The sequence below is a fragment of the Paramormyrops kingsleyae genome, chromosome 25, assembly GCF_048594095.1.
Source record: "Paramormyrops kingsleyae isolate MSU_618 chromosome 25, PKINGS_0.4, whole genome shotgun sequence".
In the NCBI taxonomy this organism is placed as follows: Eukaryota; Metazoa; Chordata; class Actinopteri; order Osteoglossiformes; family Mormyridae; genus Paramormyrops; species Paramormyrops kingsleyae.
The window spans coordinates 32,495,942-32,515,747 of record NC_132821.1 but is presented as its reverse complement, the minus strand read 5'-3'; the positions used below and the strand labels follow the sequence as shown (position 1 = coordinate 32,515,747).

At 45.0% G+C, this 19,806-nt stretch overlaps 1 protein-coding gene across 2 annotated transcripts; it reads right to left on the bottom strand.

Moving 5' to 3' along the window:
- Positions 1-47: 47 nt before the first annotated feature.
- On the bottom strand, positions 48-19,345 carry LOC111844209 (TBC1 domain family member 2A-like). 2 transcript variants are annotated; one of them, XM_023812480.2, is made up of 15 exons: positions 19,055-19,345; positions 15,873-16,134; positions 14,874-15,303; positions 14,008-14,140; positions 11,153-11,279; positions 9,371-9,483; positions 8,345-8,490; positions 6,968-7,336; positions 5,783-5,893; positions 4,832-5,001; positions 4,039-4,539; positions 2,711-2,831; positions 2,372-2,557; positions 1,251-1,372; positions 48-586 (listed from the first exon to the last, which is right to left on the bottom strand). In XM_023812480.2, the coding sequence occupies exons 3-15, from the start codon at positions 15,297-15,299 to the stop codon at positions 373-375; spliced, it is 2,739 nt and encodes a 912-aa protein (XP_023668248.2). In that variant the 5' UTR covers positions 15,300-15,303; positions 15,873-16,134; positions 19,055-19,345; the 3' UTR covers positions 48-372. The 2 variants fall into 2 exon arrangements, with proteins under 2 accessions (XP_023668248.2, XP_023668249.2); XM_023812481.2 differs by lacking the exon at positions 19,055-19,345 and adding an exon at positions 16,230-16,369.
- Positions 19,346-19,806: the final 461 nt, after the last annotated feature.

The following is a 19,806-nucleotide window of genomic DNA, read 5'->3' as shown; positions in this document are numbered from 1 at the left end:
GAAGCCCTGCTTGCGTGTGCCCGTATTTACAAGCATACCCAGATGCATTAACTTTCAAAACTTTTATTTTTTGTAAACAGCTTGCAGTTTGACCAATACAAAGTGTGCAATAGAGTAATACGAGATGCAGTATAACATAACCCCAAAAAAAAAAAAAATTCCATCCTCCTTCCATGTTTAGAAGAGTCTGTAGTAATGTTTAGCTGAATAGTGTCTCTAAATCCGCCCCCAGAGGGCAGCCAGTCTCACTGGGGTCAGTGCACGGGGAGGGTGCAGCCAGCCCACTTGGACGGACATGTGGGACCGATGCTCTCCTGGTTGTCATCCCTGAGATCTGGGTCCTCTGTCCTTCCCAGGCTGGGTCACATACCCCTACAGGTCGTCCTCGTCCTCGCCCTCGCCCTCGCCGACAGCAGGGTCCAGGTCCCTGTCCTTGTGCTCCATGCTCTCGGTGAGGAACTCGTTCTGAATGCGCTCCAGCTCCTTGAGCTCGGCCTTCAGCCGCTCCAGATGATAGGCGCGCCGATTCCGCAGCAGTTTCATGGGAAATGGGTTCATTTCCACGAACGCGATGTTGTTCAGCTTCCTGTGGGAGTGAGAAGGTACTGACAGCCTGGGGGAGAAACTCATATCGATGCTCACAAGTCTGATACTTGGGGTTTGTTCAATCTACTTTTCAAATTCTGCATTATCTAGCAGAACTGGCATATTTCACACTCAGCCATTTATTTTGTACAAATCCCAGTCTTGGTGTGAAAAAACAAGTGCAGGTACACAAAAGATCCCTGGGGCTTAAAATGTACAACCCGAGTACATTTGTCACTACAGCTAAATCCATCCGTGCTTTAAGGATACTCCTCCACCTGCTGTGAATTATTAATCTTTGTGTCAAATCGCTTCTCCACCCTAGAATCTTGCTTGAAATAGGGCATCCCACAGTGGTAAAGTCAGGTGTGTGTGTGTGTTCAAACAATGCAAAATGACTAGTTAAAACATTTATCCAAAGTGAGGGAGGCCTGGGGGCGGTATTTCGCACAACCCTAGAGAAATCTGGGGTAAGGCCATGCTCAAGCGGGCAAGTGTAATATGATTACTCTGCCAACCATGGGATTTGAACACATGACCTTCCGGACAAAGGCACAGGGTCCAAATCCGCTGAGCTGCACACGGCCCCACAGAAAGGAGAATGAATCGCTGTGGCTCGAAGGGGTCTATCAGGTGAAGTGACCCAAGTCCTTCAACTGGCTTACCTGCCATCGGAGATGGTTTTGGTGAAGAACTGGAGATACTGATAGATTTCTGCAGAGTTACGGATCCTTAGGATCTCCTCCTCTTTATACCTGAAGATGGCCAGGGCGTAGCGAAATATCACCTATAGAAAAGCATGAAGGGAAGAAGAGGAACGTCTAAGGAGTTGATGGTGATGAACCGTGACATTTTATAATTAACCAAAAATGTTGGGCAGTATTACATGTTGCCCTCGAAACAAATGCATAAAGATTGCTTTCAGTCCAGCTAATCATCAACTCAGCTGGAACCGTCCAACTGGAGTATCTGTCAAAAGTTTGGACACGCCTACTCATAGGTTTATTCATACTATTCTCTACATTTTAGACTATTAAATATCATAAATAGAATTATGTACTGGCCAAAAACGTATTAAACAAAAAAATAGTTTCTTGGGGGGGCAGCTCTGTGGGTTGGGACTCAGAAGGTTGCCATTCAAATCCCTGGTTCGGCAGAGTGATCCCACCATTGGGCCCCTGACCAAGGCCCTTAACCACAGTTGCCCCAGGGACTGGCTGATCCTACTGTCCCCTCTACACCAGTTCCATGAGGTGGCCTCCTGGGATGCTTTTCCAGCTGTCCTGAAGGAGGTCCCACATATGCTGAGCCCTCATCAGCCATTTTTCCTTTACTCTCTGGTCAAACTCCTCCAAACCATTTCTACTGTGTTTAGATCAGGTGACCAGATCCTGTCATGCGACACTATCACTCTCCTTTATAAGCGGCTTGGCATGTCCAAACTTTTGACTGGTACTGTATTAAGTTGCTAACAGAAACTTTTGGGAAATTGGTTGGCTTGAAAGATGGGATTGAACGCACTGTGTTGTTCTCACAGGTGAGAATGTAGCAAGACACAACATGCTCAGCACTCAGTAATGCAATGTTTTGTAGTGGCCAAACGAAGCCTCATGAACTGTTTGCTGTATTTTCTGACCGCAGTAGATGGTGCTCTCTGTTCGAACATGCCCCTAAGCGAACCGAGAGCACCATCTAGTGGTGTCAAATAATACAGCAGATGGTTCATGAAGCTTTATGGCCGTCACTAATGTTTTTTTTTTGAGGGAAGAGCTTTATCTCACCCCACCTTGATACTCTCGTACAGGACGGCATCCCAGATGCGCAACAATATCTTGCTGGTTAAGCTCTCCACGAACACCACCAGGAACCAGTTGAAGGTGATACATGTCAAGTCCACACTGTGCTCTTCCAGGTGGGCCATAAGCCGGGGCAATTTCTCCATCATGATATCCTTCAGAACCCGCTGGTCTGCCTTCAAGAGAAGAACCAGTAAGCGTATCATCAACAGAAGTAACGGGTTTAATCACGTCCTGTGAATTGTGGCACCTTTGCTTGTAATCACAAGCTTTGACTTATAGACCTATACATTTATGCATCTGTAAGGAAGGTATTCTGGCTCACATACCTGGGAGGCAATGAGGGTTTTGCTGTAGTAATCCTGCGGCATGATGTTCTCCACCATGGCCACCAGGCACCAGAAGGCGTTCTCCTCATCCTTTAGCACCAGAAGAGCGATGGCTGCCAGTCTAGGTGGAGGGGGAACCAGGATTATTACATACAGGGTTTGGCAGACAAAATACATCTTATCATGCAAATCAAAATGCAAAATCATCACACATGTCAATGACTATACTGACAGGATAAATAACTGAGCCAGACACGGCAGGACCCTAATCCTACAGGTCTGGCTGGTTTGGATTTAATGAATCGGCTGGATGTTGACAAGTGTCCAGTTACAATGCAGCACAAAGGTCCCCGGTGGCCTCGGGGTATAAAAACACCATCAAAAAAACATACGAAGGGCAGCAAATTAAGAGATTAGATTGCTGGAATGAATCGGACCATGACAGGCGACCCGCTGTAGCGAGCGCGCCAGACCCGGACATCGCAGAGGGAGGTAAAACAAACCTTATCTGATTCGACTTCCCCCTGCCAGCCTCTTCCCGATCATCAGAGAAGCCATGTTTAAGTTAAAAAGTGCACTAAAATGTAAGCTTTTATTTATTAAAAAAAAAAAAACCACTAAAAGGCTTTTTATGTGGATAAGCAGCTGCTGTGTTTTGTCTTGGAGTAATTCCTGGACGATGGAGATTAAATCTTAAATTTGCATTTAATTTATGACTGATGCTGAGCTTAATCTCTGAAATATGCCACAGACTTTTATATAACTGTGGTACGGTACGGCCAGTGGCACCCTTATGTCACTTCATATATATCAGAGGTGCATTATTGCTGGAAAATTATTCTTAAGACATAATGGGATGTGACATTTATATTAATATATTATGAAGCCTCATCTAGCCAAATTACAGCTCTATAATTCTGAGCGTTATACTAAACTCAGCACCTAGATACATACTGAACTGTGAATCAGGTAGAGTCTCCTCTCTGCTAGAAGCTTCTTAATTTAGGGCAGGGTTTAGGGGACCCCAGAAAGGAGCTGGGAGCGAGCAAAGCCATGAACCATCTGAGGCTCCCTGAGGAGCAGGTGGAGAAACACTGGCTTAAAGCAATGATACTAAAAGTGTTCTGTACTCTCCATCTCCTACAAACAGTATTTCATTGTTATATAACAGACTATTACAAGACAAACTTTGCTTGCTATTCTGCTGTTCTGTTGCTGTTCATTTGCAATCCTGTCTCTGAGTCAAGGCCCATTAATTTTTGCATCCAACTTAAAATCTCTTTTTGCAGCCCCGGGTGGCATCCAGGGGTGCCCCCCCAACACTTTACCTGTTGAGTCCCTGGCAGTAGCCAATGCTGGGGTTATGCCAGGAGAAAGCGAGCAGAATGCGGTGAAGCTGCTGCACGCTGGAGCTGGAGGCCGAGGAGAAGTGCTGGTTGCTGGTGAGCGTGCGGGGCAGGTCCAGCTGGATCTGCCGGGAGGCTGGGTGCTGCAACGTCTGGCTCTTCCTACACAGCTCCTTGTACCTCTGGGGGTGCCGCTCCCGGATCTGGCGCGTGCGGGTCCACACAATCCAGCGCCACACGTCCGCCCGGTACCTGCTAGGAATGCCTCCTCTCAGAAGGATCTTGAGTTCCAAGGAGGCCCCAAGTTCTCCGGCAGGACGTCCACCCAGGAACTGGGCCCATCGGCTCAGCCGGTGCTTATCCATGACCTCCTGCTGAAGAGGGTTGAGCGAGCAAATGTCCGGGGAATGGATCTTGATCATGAGATTCATGTCTTCTGTGCCAAGATCTGGGGTGAGCTTGAAGCCGTATTCATCATACTTGCTGAGTAAAGAAGAAGCACAGGTTATGTTAACTTATTACGCAATAAAAGCAGAAAAAGCACATTGGCTGGCCAGTTTCTTACTGCACGATATAACGTGTTATTGCTCCCTGTTAAAACCACACAAAACTCAGTTGAAACAGACTTCAAGTCACGTGTTGGGTGATTGACCTCTCTGGTACAATTTGGCTGCAATTCGGAAACTTTCTTTTTACTTCTGGTTTTCTTCTTAAAAACCGATCTAGCAACTGAGGAAGCAGGATTTGAGTAGCTGCTGCAGCAACGTGACCTCACCGGACAGGGGGGAATTTGGGGGTGTCCTTCATGTCCCTCTCTGCCTCCTTGATCAGCCGGTTCACCGCTTCCATCTCCGCGGCACCAAATTCCTTGTTCTCCTGTAGCTTGTGTAGCAAACTCAGGTAGCGGCTCTCCGTCTGACAGCTCTTTCCCTCTAGATAGGCACACTATTGTCCAAGGATGGCGTGAGTCTCACCAATGGGTCCTCAAGAAATGTTGGTGCTGCCGTCATATCTGAAGTACATTCATCCATCCATCCACCCACTCATCCTCATGACAACTTATCCTGTACAGGCACCATAGGGCACAAAGTAGGGGACACCGCAAGCGGGAGGCCAGAACATCGCAGGGCACACACTTGCACACATAAACGTGCCCTATGGTCAACTGCGATGCACCAATATGGCTGACTGCATGTCTCTGGACTGCATGCGTAAATCCATGCAAACCTGAAGAGAATATGCAAACCGCAACACCAAAACCCAAAGACTGCATTGCTGCCCACATGCATCCATGACTATTTGCGACTGTAGCAGCATGGCTGCATTGGATTACAATGTAATAAGCAATTACAGAAGTGCATTTTTATTTACAGCAGTAACTATACTGAGGTTCTCCTTGATTGTAGAAAGTTTAGACCCACTAGTCACACCAAAGTCACCGTTATGTCTGTCGGGTCCCTGCTTCCCCCTGCCAAAACCTACGGAGGCTTTCAAACTCATCCTACAGCAGGGGTCTCCAACTCCGGTCCTGGAGAGCTACTATCCAGTAGGTTTTCTATCCTACTTGGCTTCTGATGAGCCACAACTGCTCCTGGTATTTACCTGAGACCAGGTGTGGCTCATCAGAAGCCGGGTGTGATTGAAAACCGACTGGATAGTGGCTCTCCTGGACCGGAGTTGGAGACCTTTGTCCTACAGCATCAGCCCACAGCACAAGTTGGCTCACCCTCTTCATCAGGATCTTCTGTTGCTCCGAGCTGTTCCGCCACAATTTGGTCAGCTGGTGAATCTCAGAGTTCAGGAACTTGTTCTGCATTTTATAAGCCTCTTTATCATCCTGGCAGGAGATACAAGTGAGACTTCAAATCTATTGCCATGTGTGACCTGCAGACTACGATTCCCCTCAAGTAGTTGGGTACAGTACAACATCACGTACTAGAGGCAAGAGTGAATCTTCTCTGTATTTTGGACCTGATGCTGCTGAGGACACTGTCTAACATCCCATAATCTCAACAATTAGTACCATGATGTGGACTGTGCATTTTAACAAAGCTTGTTATAACGTAAAATAAAAGTCTCATCTGAATCAACAAGGAAAGCTAATATCACTTGGAGATTCCTCCACCACAAGAGAAGTGTCACTCCCCGATGGTGGAATGAGCTGCTGAACCACATACAGTCATCAGACTCCCTCTGCACCTCCAAGACACGCCCCACCTGTTCCAGGAACTCCTCTACCAGCCTGACGCCTCTACATTCCCTGAATGCTCTTATGGTTGCACTTCTGGTCCTTGAATAGTCTCATTAGGTTCTTGCTTTGTTAGAAGTTTTGGTGTAGCTCCTGCTCCAATGTTGCTTACACTTGTACCTGGACATTCACTGGAAGCTCAGTCTAGCCTCATTGACTCCTTGACAGCGGATACATTTTGAGGGACATCCCTAGTTAATTTATAGTTATTTAATTATTTCCATTTAGTTGTTTTTCTTAATTTTATATTTCTTTGTATCCTTGCTACTTGCTCATCCTGTTCTTTGCCTATCTGATACAACTCACTCTCACCAAGGACGTTTGATCCCCTGGCCCAAAGAGTCTGTACGAAGACCATAGATAAAGGGCCCGTTTCCCTCGGGGGGGGGGCAGAGACAGACACAGACTGAACCGGCCGAGTGTGAACATATTTCTGTAACATCTTCATTCTGTCTTAATAAACTGCTTAAGCTTAAGGAACCTGCCTCGTCATTCAGCTCTGAAAGATCCTGAGGATTCACTGAAGAAACCTATCAGTTTGTGATGGGCTTTCTGCCTCCCTTGTATGTCGCTTTGAACAAAAGCACCTGCCAAATACGTAAACGAATATGCTGAGCCTTTGATCTGTCTTCTTGGAGAATTGCATTTAGGTCCTGCTCTTACCCGGAGATGCTCCATCTCCGCCTGGAGCTGAAGGAAGCCCTGGGCACCAAAGCTGTTGGTGATGGTGCGCTGGGGATCCACCATGCACTCGGCCACCTGCTCGGACAGCTTGAGCACCACCTCCTGCTTGGCCTGGTTCTTCTCCACCATCAGCTGCAGGTGCTCCTGCAGCTCGGCCACGTGGGCGTCGCGCTGGGCTAGCCGCAGCTGGAGGACGGCCAGCTCGTCACGCATGTCCAGCAGCTGGCTGCCCATCTCTGGTCCGTCACACTTCAGGGGATACGGCATATCGGGCTGCTCCTGTTTGCCGCTCGGTGCTGAGACCGCCGTGCACTGACCATCTTCTGGTGGCTTCTTTGGATGTTCCTCCTGGGAGACGAAAGAAGCCTGATGACATTGAAGGTCAGAGAACCTATCGGATGACCTCCGACCTGACTGCAAAACCACAGTGACCGGACAAAGTTCGGTCAATCTTTTGCCACCCGGCTGCAGATGAGATTTTGCATTTTCAAATAGCTATTTCCACGTCGCGTTGTGAATTTGGCAACTTGACCCCAACATTCTGGCTTGTTTTTGTCACACATAAAACTTCCTATTGCGTCTCGGAACACACACACACACACACACACACACACACACACGAGACAAGATAAACAGGTTCTCAACCCGCCTGGGAAGCCTCCAATACCCTCAGATATTCAGGTGACTGATACAACCAAACCTGGCCTTTCGCAATTTCTTTCAATCAGTAAACAACTGCAGCCTTTGTAAAACAGGAAATAGGAAGCCCATCTTCTCAACACTGCAGCGCACATCAAACATTGACTACGTGTCAGTTAAAGGATCAGGTGGAAGCTGGAGAACATTTAAAAGGCAGCTCAAAGGTCTGTGGAGGCCTCATGATCAACGAAAAGTGCATGTCATCAAATTAAGATACCAGAGGCACCACAGTAACAGATTATATTGCTTGAACCAGTCGGACAGGAAGGTTAATAGCTTCTCTACCGTGACAGACAGCGCTTAATTTGTGTCGGATCCTGCCGGAACGCCTTTCCAGGACCTCTGTGTATTTGACTGTGCCTTTTGGCACCTATTTACACGGGTCCGGTAGCTCAAATGGTAACATTAAAAAATTAAATAAGTATGCATTTTAATTTACAGACCAATTTTCACGCAAGTCCAGGTCCCTATTAGTTTAGGTTTATTCTTGAAAACACATAGCATGTTTTCTGCACCGTGTTTTGTGCACCTTCCGGGACCTGCACCCCCTCTGCTCACATATGCCCTTCGCATTCTGGCGTTTTCCAATTTACAGATTAAGCACTGGTGACATGGGAGCCGGCAATTTCACGCATGGCAGAGGGAGGCGATTCAAACCTTATCGGAGTCGACCTCCTGGCTGTGGGCCTCCTTATCTTCAGGCAGAGCGTCGGAGATGCTTTTCTTTCTGCTGGGTGGGGAAGGGGCCGGGGAGGAGGACGGGGAGGAGTGGGAAGGAGATTCTGCTGGATGCTCGTCTTGGCCTGTGCAGTCAATAAAACAAGAGGTTGGCTGAACTTATGGAGAAGAGGCTGGCGGGTCCTGCAGGAGATAATTAGGTGGCCAAAGGCTGCCTGGCCTAAATTCCGCCCTGGTTGCCAATGTCCTGTCAGGGCTGTACCCAGAGGCGTCAGAAATAGAGGGACGAGTGTCCCCCCCCCCCATATCAGCAGATATTGAAAATCTCACATCACAACCTTTCACGATATAACTATTGCATGTGTACCCATTGTGATTTTGCAATATACATCACCAGGTGGGGTGGCCCCTCCCCTCCCGTACCACATAGCCCAACTAGAGCCAATAAACAAAACAGGCCTGGCAACATTAGCATTAGCACTGGTGGGGCCATTTGACTGGTTTAGCATGCTGTGCCTGTGATTGGATGGTTGCCAGTTGGCGGAGTGATGTCATCGTTGGGCCCCTAAGCAGGGCCCTTAACCCAGTTGCTCCCAGCACCGTCTGACCCCGCTTTCTCAAAAATGTATGTTATTCTGGATAAAAGCATCTCTTACATAAATAGAAAGTATATATATATCTGAAAGACGAGGTTCTAGAATGCATTATGCATATGGTAGGAAATCAAACCTGAAATCACCAAAAGCATCATTAGTAACTGAACAATAATAACCACTTTTTTGTGGTTTTCAAAATTTTCGTAATGGAGATTGAACTTCTAGACAGTTAAAGAAAAGATCTGACTGCAGACCTCATAAATGACTGTAGAGCTCTTACATTTAAGTATCTTTCTAGGTGTTATACAGCCACGGAAAACATTAAGAGACCACAGCACATTTTTTTGTTTCACTCATTTCTCAGTTTATGGGTTTGTGTCTATACAAATAAATTATGATGCTAATGTACCAGATAGGTCCTGATTCTCCTGCACAGGAGACGTGAAATCGGAGGGACTGTAAAAGATGCTCTTGTTCATTTCCTGGGAATGGCGTTTCTGCAGAATGCAGTGCACGGAATTCCTGGGAGAGATACAGGTGGTGAGTAATCACAGAGCTGCCCCCGCTTTGTGCACAGGAGCACAAAAGAGCTCAGTGCTGGAACAGACATCGTCAGAGCGGCTTAAAACTGTTTAGGGAGGAGATCGTGCTCTGGCGTGCTCTGCCATCTTACAAAAGACAAACGAGTCTGTTATATCCATATCAACTTATATATATATAAACTATTCTGAGCATGAGTTTACATAAATATCACAAAAAAAAGAGTCTCTTGGTAAACCTATGACTTGCATACATGGCACAGGCATCAAATCTAGTGCTCAAAATACACAAAGAAACAATGGCTGCGAAGAACTGATTTCAGATTTTGATTATCTCTCCGCTCTAATTTCTTAAGCAGTTCAAAGGCAGGTAATTCACAGCAGACTGATTGCTTCACTTCTATCCCTAAACACAATATCAAAGGACTGAAATTATAGGGCATGCCGACAGTGAATCTTCCACAATCTAATCATACATACTAATTAACTTTATATTTACTGGTATTAATTAGAAGCCAGTAATTTAATTTCTCTCCAGGGATTAATAATTAATAAAACATAAACGATAATTATATTATTATTATTATCTGTTTCAAACAATCAATAAATCTAATGGTGTTTTTCCACTGGCTTACAGGAACCGAATCATACCCGACCTGTACCACAAACTAAGACTAGTTCCAGCACAGTTACAGCACAGTTCCAGTTCGAGTCGGCTTTCCACTGCATAAGGGTCGGCTCAGTAAAGGCAATGCTGAGTTTGAGCGACAGTGACGTAAAACTAAAGAGACACTTATTTACTGTTCACACAGTTTATGTCAGGATTTACTCTGTGCTAAGTTCTGTTAGCACATCTGTGAGAATCGCTGTGATATGTTACTATGAAAAGCTAGTGGAATTAGCATTCGCTTGTGTAAATTTGTGTTACAAATCCATTCCATTCAGCTGGTGTACAGTACTAGTGATTGGAAATGTGCAAGTTCCAAGTTTCGGGAATGCATCGGAATGTGCAATACTCCTTATAATGAATAATATATAGACAGTATTGCAAACTTTGGTCAGCTAGCTGACGTGAGATTTTCAATCCGAGACAAGTCTGCACACTCATTAACATGTATTTAACAGTTTTATTAATTGTAAAGTCTGTATGGTTTGCAAACTACCCCAACGCTTTTGATGTAGCTAATTTAAGGTTTATAATGAAATATTATAGATTTGCCGTAAGATTTCTTGAGTGAGCGTGAGAGTCAGAAAGCACGAGTGTCACGCCAGATGCGTGAGAGTTGGCAGCCCTGTACAGAACACTTCTTCCTTCAGATAATCCATGTGAAGAACACCGGTACCTCTGTGCATCTCAACCAATCAGAAGGTGCTGATGCAACCGGCTTGGTTGGGTCACGCTTTCGGCCGTTAATAAGCAGGGCTGTGTCAGCATAGGTACGGGTCAGTTACAGCTCGCATACTTTGCAATACTTTGCATTTCGCAGTACGGGTTTGGTACGGCTCAGTTCCTGGTGGCAGTGGAAAAGCACCATAAACCTAACTCGGTACTATTTTCATGTGACGATGCATGTAGATTTTGTTTGCTAGCATGGAGAGATAGAGCTTAGTGTTGATTAAGGACTGTTGGGTCACACATGAATTGGACTCACTGAATCTGGGTCAGCGGGTGCTTGAAGGAAATGATGCTCAAGTTCGACTGTTGCCGTGGTGCCGGAAAACAGGCAGCTTTCTGTCCCACCAATCCGGGAGGGGTCTTCACGATGGGCAAGAAGTCATCTATGTGAGCAGGGCAGAAGACACTTAAGACGTCAGGGAGAAGGTGAACAGGAGAAAATGGAAGTCAAGCAGAAGAATCAAAGGCAATGAATGGTTCATACATGACCTTACCATGTTCATACCATCAACTGTAGCTCAGGAGTGGGGAACCTGTTTCGTGGAGGGCCGGTGTGGGTGCGGGTTTTTGGGATGACCTCTCAATCAGCCAATAACAGTGGGTCCCCAGGACTGGAGTTGAGAACTACTGCTTTATCATTGGTTGATTGAGAGGTAATCCCAAAAACCCGCACCGGCTCTCCATGGATCAGGTTCCCCACCCCTGAGCTAGCAGATGCTTTCATCCAAAGTGACGCACAATCGAAAAAGAAAGTTCAGGTAGCAATTGTGGTTAAGGGCCCAGCAGTGAACTCACGATGCTGACCACAGAACTGGAACCGGCAACATTCCGATCATAGACATGTCGTAACCCGTAGCGCTACCCAACGCCTGCGGGATGTGAAGTGGTCAAACACAAGGCTGAAGTCAAGTCCTTCAGCACACCAACAAAGCCCAGCCATTCAGCCGTGCGCCTTCCTCACCTATAATGCAGCCTAACTTCGCCACTTAACTATCATTTTATTAAACGATAAAAATATATGAGGGTGGCACGGTCGGTCTATTTATGTACTTTGCCCTATAAAATCACAGCTCTTCCACATTTTCATCATTGTCCGAGTTTGGTAGCCTTTAATAACCTTTTAGTGAATGTTTGTTCTAGCAATACATCCTCATAAACAACAAAATATGGAAAAATCCTGAATTACGAAGTAGCAGCATTATTATTATACGATAACCGGTAATAACTTCTGTAGGGCTGCTGCGATGTGAAGTAACAGTTCACACACCTAAAAGTATGTCATTTATCTCGCACCACGACTTGCATAGTCTGAACCCTATTTCTGCTCTGAGATCTTCAATAACATTCAGCGTGTTATTCAGCTAAAAGGGTGTGACAAATCAAAGCAGAACAGCACTCATTATATTCTCAGAAGCTGATGTCTTACCTTGTCTTTAGCGATATTTATTACTGGGTTTCTCCTTGAATTGAAGACCCGAGGTTGACATCCACTTAATTATTTACAAATTGGTTTAAATCGCATCTACCCCCAAGAAACATTTGTTATCACGTGACTCCCCCCCCCCCCTTCTCCTTAGGGCTTGGTTATGTTGACGCAATCAAGAAATACTTCACAAATGAGTCATTCCCGCCAGGCAGAAGAAAGACAGCAAGGATATATGCCTTTAACTCTGCTCAGGAGAGAAATCGTACTTTAAAAGCCTGCAGTGTTGGTTATTTTATGCTGTACTTCATGCCTTCTTAAGTATATTTACCAGATATTATTACACCAATTCTTATATTAATCTTAATAAATGGATGGTTTGGTTTTCCCAGCACTGAATTTTTCGATATACACTTAGTACATCTAGTTGGTGTTTTACCCAAAGCAAAATCATGTTTCCTACACTCAAACAGTTGGATATTCCGCTGATTTTACTGGACATTTTGCCTTGGCTCCGCCTTACTTTCTGCATGTTTACTCAGCTACTTCCTGTTTGATTGAAGATGCACAACATCACTTCCTGAAACCATTGCAGGAACTTTGCGGTAAATGCCCCAGTTGTTGAATTAAGAAGGGTTGAGTCACAGGCATCATCAAACAGAGATCCGGGCTATGATAAACATACACGATAGCGCACAAGAGCCGCGCACAAGAGCCGCGCACAAGAGCCACGCACAAGAGCCACGCACAAGAGCCACGCACAAGAGCCACGCACAAGAGATGCTTCAATGCACATTGCTGCCTGATGGTACATTCAAGATTCAAGAGATTTATTTGTCACATACAATACAACATGCAGTGAAATGTATCTCTGTGTCGCCCTTATTTGGCTGTGTAGAAATTGAAGAGAGAAAAGAAAAAGGTAAGAAGTAAAGTAGGAGTAAAACAGAGAAATTACAATATATAAATACTATGTATGGAACCAAGTATGTAATATAAAATATACAGTGCAAATATACAATCTAAAATCAAGAATCAAAAATATAGTGCAAAATCTGAAAATTATGAAATATAGTGCAAAATTTGCAGTCATGAACCCATAATTTATGCTCTACAACCACCAATCCAAGTCTCACCCCAGAAAAGGCCATGAGATTGATCATTCCAAACACAAAGTCAGGGACAACACTCGAACCCTGAACGCCCAGGGTGCGAGACTGCAGTGCCCTCCACTGACCAATCCTTCAGTTTTAATCACCTCATTATATTTTTATCCAAATTTAAATATTTGCCGAGAATAGCCTGAAGTGCTAATTCTGTACAGCTTGGTGTCCACTACTCATTGCAAAAAATACTGTCATATACCATTTTGCGCAGATGTGAGTGAACCTCTAGTGTTAATCACTGCGCCCCCAGGCTGCCACGCCCCCAGTCCAGACTAATCCAGTTATGGTCCAAATCTTTTGGCCCTCGAATCATCCTATACCCCCCCCCCCCTTTATGGCACCCCCGTGATTGTTGTGTATTTTTGGGAGATCTCCCAGAAGTTTCTACCCATAGGTACACAACATACCACAGCATCAGCAAAGTCAAATTCCAGTGAAATTCCAGTTCCAAACCAGTCACTCGTCACCTCGAGAACAGCATCCTCTGGTTACAGCATTACGGGGCTGCTTGGCGTGTCTTACCGTCACCGTTCCAGTACTCCTGCCCACCTCCCACGTTGGCGTCCCCGCCGGCCTGCGCAGACGCATGCCCGTGATGCCATCGCCTCAGCTGCAGCTGCTGCAACCAGTAAATCATGGCGTCCCTATTGAAGGCCTGCGAGAGAAACACCATAAGGTCCCAGGTGGACAGAAAGACTCATGCAACTGTTCTGTATGTGTGTGTGTGTCTATATATATATATATTTGTAAGCACAGATTTATGCAACGCTGCATATTATTATTTAATGAACATTTCCTGGGTTCCCCCACACCCAAGAACAAAAATCTCAAGATTCTTCAAAAACTAGACTTCTCTACATGGATGTCTTACTCCACATCTGTCACACATCACTACACATCACTCCACTCAGATAACCAGAAACCTTCCCATAATTCTAAGACCGGTGCTTCATTTTCCGTCATTTCCTAATCGCTCAGTCCATCATAGGGTCACAGGGGGCCTGCAGCCTATCCTAGTAAGAATGAGGCACAAAGCAGGGGTGGGGGGGGCGCATGGGGTAGGATGCCAGTTTATTTATGGCTGACACACTGCCGCCAATTTAGAGACACCAATTAACCTTAAAGTACGGGAGAGGAAATCTGATTACCCGCAGGAAGCCTGTACAAATGACAACACTGCTGCCCAACTCGCCGGTATATGCAATACTTACTGACAACCTTGTCGCTCATAAACATAAAAAGTACTTCTCTTAATAAAATGTAAAAGTGCAACACTTTGCTTACAAACAGCCCTTTCCTCGTGTCATGTTTACATGTTGCAAGCAAAATACATTCAGACAGATGTTTGTACCCCTGCCAGGTGGTAGGGCAGGAACCGAAGCTGGTACCTTGAGGACAACGGTGCGTTCCGGGGTCTGGATGTGGAAAGCAGCCTCCTCAGCATGGGCGGGGTAACCGAACACTGCGTTAGCCAGCTCGATCTTGCCCAGCGGGGTGACATCCTGTGCGGTCGTATAGTACAGCAGCTGGCACTGCTTCTCGTCGTAACAGAACCAGCGGCTCTTCCAGCTCTTCAGGGGCCCGCCTTGCTTGTCCAGGTACCCGCACAGTTTGGTGGTAGGCAGTTCCGGGGACTTTCGGGGGCCACACGTGGGGGAATGCCCCCCTGCGGGCTGACATTGGCGGGACGGATTACAGCCGTTCACAGCCACCCTGGTCGGGCTCTCTGTTGCAGTGCAAGGCTTTAGCGTGGGGAGGTCAGGCTGAAGAGGCAGTGAGCTCGGATCTGCCGGACCGGGACCGTCGCTCTCCATCACACTGAACGAAGAATCAGTCAAACTCAGAGTTACGCAGCTCGAACCCGAATTTAATGCGGCATAATGCAGCTATCTACCCACGTCCAAAACTTAAATCTAAACGAATACTTCTACAAAATGTCAACTTAAACTAGCATTAAGCTTTTCCCTTTCGGGTAAAATTTGGTTGTCAGCAACACCCCCAATACTTCTGAAACACTGTTCTTACAGCCCGCCAATAGTCCTTTCTCACGTTTAACTTCACAATCCATCACCATTGGACTGACAAATCTTCTGTCTCTAGGGACTAAATAAGATTAACTTGAGTCATCAAAATGCTGACCAGAGCTCTATAAAACATAGATTTAATATAGCCTATTGGAGTTCAGTTAACAATACTGTTTGAAGCTGTAGGCTATTTTTAGTATCTGCTAAATACTGCCCTTTTCGCTTCTGTTTAAAATCACGTTTACTAGCCTGCATACTGTAATATTCTGAAACTGGTTAAAAACCTGCTACTTCTAAATGTTACATCTAAATGCAAAGCTTACTGACATGCCTTTGGAACCATTTAATTCACATCGCGTTTACCTCTCAAGAAAAGACCAGCTCCCAAATCAGATGGCTTTCCAGGATTTACACAGGACACCTCTTGACCGTGGGCTTCATTTCTTGGTTGTATAATGTCAGTGTCAATAGCGAATCATTCTGTAGACGCGTCCCCTTCGGACGCGTTTCGGCGGCCGGAGTTCAGCCTGCGCTCTCGCAGACCGTTCGCCCGAAGCCGCAATGGACTCTCCAAGCCTGCGCGGCTTCTCGGCAGAAACTTCCTGCAATTCCTTTCCGGCAGAGTCTTTTGGAGAGAAGAAAACGGGGGTGTTATTGCATACGGGTGTGCGAGAACCTTATTACCACATCGTGTCGGGCGGTGGAGATCTCGACAAGTACCTGCAAGACTTGAAAAATCCCCTGACTCGCGTAAAACCTGTTGCCAAGTACAATAATATGACGCTTATTTCCCGAGCGGTCCCAAGGGCTAGAGAGTTTGCCTTTTGCTCGTGTACTACTACACTTCAGGGGCGTTTAAGTTAAGGGGCGTACAGCAGGCTGTAATTGTGAGTCAGAACTATTTAAAGAGTGGGAAGGATTTTGAAAGTGAGATTCCATCTGCGATTTTCACCTCGGCTGCTCTGTCAGTATGCAAACAATTCATCTTTCTATAGGTATGCGGAGGGGATGGCAGTATTGTGCTGTTCTTCAGAACTGACCCAGTTTCACAGATGTTTACTTCTATGCTACCTTAAGACATACTTCACAAAACAGCATTTTCCTACTGAGTTGTAACTGATGAGTAAAAATTGATTATAACGTCATTGCCAAGAATGTTCGCCTAAATAGTAGGGGTATTAGACCTACTGCATTTATTAATTATACTTAGTTATAATGCAGTGTTTTAATTTGTTATTTAATAACTACTGATGCAGCAACTTTATCAGAAAGGAATGAAATTGATATATCATTAGATTTACTAGATACTTTTGTTTTCATTGTTTTTTTTTTTTTAAATAGTGTGGTGACAGGTTATACAATCAAACTGGTTTCCTGCAGTTCTTTCCAGTCTGATTGGTATATTAACCTCTTCTCATTCTTTGTAGGATATTTTGTTAACATTTTCCTAAGTATGCATCATAATGCATTATAATGCATTTATAAATTATTATAAACACTGCTATAACAACTTATAAAAAGGCATAACACATCACAGCCATGTTTATTATGCATTATGAATGCTCTATGAAAATCTCATCTATAATGCACCATAGATACCTTCATAATGCATTATAATGGTTGGTAAAAGAATTACGGATGCTTTGTACTGCATTATGAAGGTATATGTAGTGCATTATAGAAGAGATATATGAAAAGGTTATAGCCATGTGTATAATACTACATGAATGCATTATAACGCATTACGAAGGTATCTAATGCATTACACATGACTGCTTTAACTAAAGTGTTGCCAAATTTCTGCCAGTTTCCTAAATATCAAACAAGATGCCCAATATGGATCGTGATTCAGAGCTGGCTATATATTAACTGTTGAGCCAGACTTGAGAGTTTGAGAGAAGATCCCTTTTGTCACTGACAGACTTCAATCAACCCTGGAAATAGAATATATGTGATGTCACACATATATGGTGGCTGTGAACATCAGTGTGACCTATCTTGGAAAAAAAAAAACCCTACACATTACATGATTATATCGCATAGAATCATTCGGATTAAGGTTTATCTGTGTGACTGGCTAAGTTTAGCCACAGCACAATGCTACTCATTCATATCTACTGACACAAGGTAAATTATCATATATGATGATTAATTTGCAAACTAATAGCATCCCAACCCTCACTCTGCTGCAAGGAAGATGTAGCTGAACAAGGTAATACGAATAAGATGCCAAGAACTCCGTGCTGCAGTGTCCTACAGACTCATATGGATAAATCCATCTTAGAGACATCGCTGGGCAACACAGAAGTAAGGCCTCTGATGACCCGTGATGATCCAGAAGAAGAGTAGAACATCTGATCACTAAATCAATAAGGCAACTTATTGGAAAAAGAAATGACACCATAATATTAATATAAAGTTAATTTGAATGAATCTAAAATGAATATAAGATTGAATGCATGTTTACTAGACTATATTATTTGTGATATTTATTGAATCTTGTGATTATTTACTGGTAAACGTACTTAAAAAATGTTTCACAGATTTGCCCGAAGTCGATATTATTTTTAATTTTGGGTCAGGGAATAAAATCTTTGCATAGCGGTTCCCTGTACAAAGAGAAATCTGAGATGACTGATGTCATTGTTTTTACCGGGAATTTCCAGGATTAGCTTCACCATCCAGAGGATGTGTTTACAAGGCTTCTGGGCTGGTAAAACAATCCCCTAAAAGCGTTTCAGCCTGTTCATTCTAACTGGAGACGATGCCTGGTGACGTTGTCCTTTTAGCTGAGGTCTGGATAAGGATTTCCGGGTTTTGTTGTCGTCGTCTGCAGTTTTTCATGGATTTTCACAAAATGCAGTAGCACTTGGCGGCAGCTTCGCCTGACAGCTTCTTTATTTGGATGGTGATGTGAAGTGTCACATGTCTCCGCTGGGCCAGGGCTGCACTGGGACTCTCCGCTGGGCCAGGGCTGCACTGGGACTCTCCGCTGGGCCAGGGCTGCACTGGGACTCTCCGCTGGGCCAGGGCTGCACTGGGATTCTCCGCTGGGCCAGGGCTGCACTGGGACTCTCCGCTGGGCCAGGGCTGCACTGGGACTCTCCGCTGGGCCAGGGCTGCACTGGGACTCTCCGCTGGGCCAGGGCTGCACTGGGATCCCTCCTTGTAAATTTTATTTAGCACAGAACTGGCAGGACGGTAGTTTCTCTTGCACAAAAAACGTTTTGAAGGCAGATCATTATTGTGTGTGACGCTCAGGTGGTTCCCAAATACAGTGATGGTCTAGTTTCTCCTACTATTGACCTTTTCCCGATTGGCCTATTGAAGTTGGGTATACAGATCTTAAAGGTTTTCTATTCCAGTCGCACTGCTAGGAATCACAGTGTTACAGGGTCATGGACCTAAAATCTTTCACCATAATAGTCAAAAAGCATTTCATAGCCTGTAAAATCACTTCCCTGTTTATGAACTACAACATCCTCTTCATAAGCAGTACCCCCAGTCCCCATATCCTGACTTCTCCGCTTCAAGTAATGACTCACCTCTCTTTCCTCACTGCAAGCAATCCACTGGCAGGGTCTTTTTTCAGTAAAACGATGGCAAAATAATGTGATGCAATGCAGGGTACACATACGCCGGGTAATGAAACGCAGCTCGAATATTAAATAAGGGATGTGGCCAGACAGGACGGAAACTTCCCACAAGACCAAATGCTAATTTAATCACTTCTCTAGCCACTGTTAATTCAATCTCTTCCCTGTCACCATAGTGATGCCAGATGGAATGTTCATTGGCTTCCTGACATTCCCATGATTTCCTGTCTGTACTCAAACCACCTACCATGAGCACTGGGGCCTCCTCATGCCGTGAGTTTATCTCTGCTTCCCAGCCTCCCCCATCCCATGTTCCCTCTTCCCGTGATTCGATTCAAGAAGAAAAGTTAAAAATCATGTTTTATTCATACGTGTGTGAACTCTTGGGTCCCTCTACGTTGACTGCAGTGTGCGAGTGTGTGCCCTTGCCATGGACTGGCATCCGGTCTGGGCCACCCCACCCTCTCCCCACATCCCGTGCTTCTTGGCATAGGCTACAGACTCACTGTGATCCAATCCTGGTAAGAATAAGAGAATAATAATGAGAGACTTTACTGTCATTGTATCAGAAATACAACAAAATTTGTTTGGTAGCCCACGGCTCAGCAGCAAAGAGGTACATTAATGTACCACATTAGTATAAAATACAGTCTCGTAGACATGGTATAAATATAAATAAACCTAATATAACTATTAGTAAA

What these genes read in the sequence shown, in the direction of transcription:
- LOC111844209 (XM_023812480.2), bottom strand. Translation starts at nt 15,299, where the DNA reads ATGGAGAGCGACGGTCCCGGTCCGGCAGATCCGAGCTCACTGCCTCTT. An exon ending in CGGAGATGGAGCATCTCCGG is followed by an intron (nt 5,894 to 6,967) that starts GTAAGAGCAGGA and finishes ATCTCCTGCCAG; the next exon opens with GATGATAAAGAGGCTTATAA. An exon ending in AAAACCATCTCCGATGGCAG is followed by an intron (nt 587 to 1,250) that starts GTAAGCCAGTTG and finishes TCACTCCCACAG; the next exon opens with GAAGCTGAACAACATCGCGT.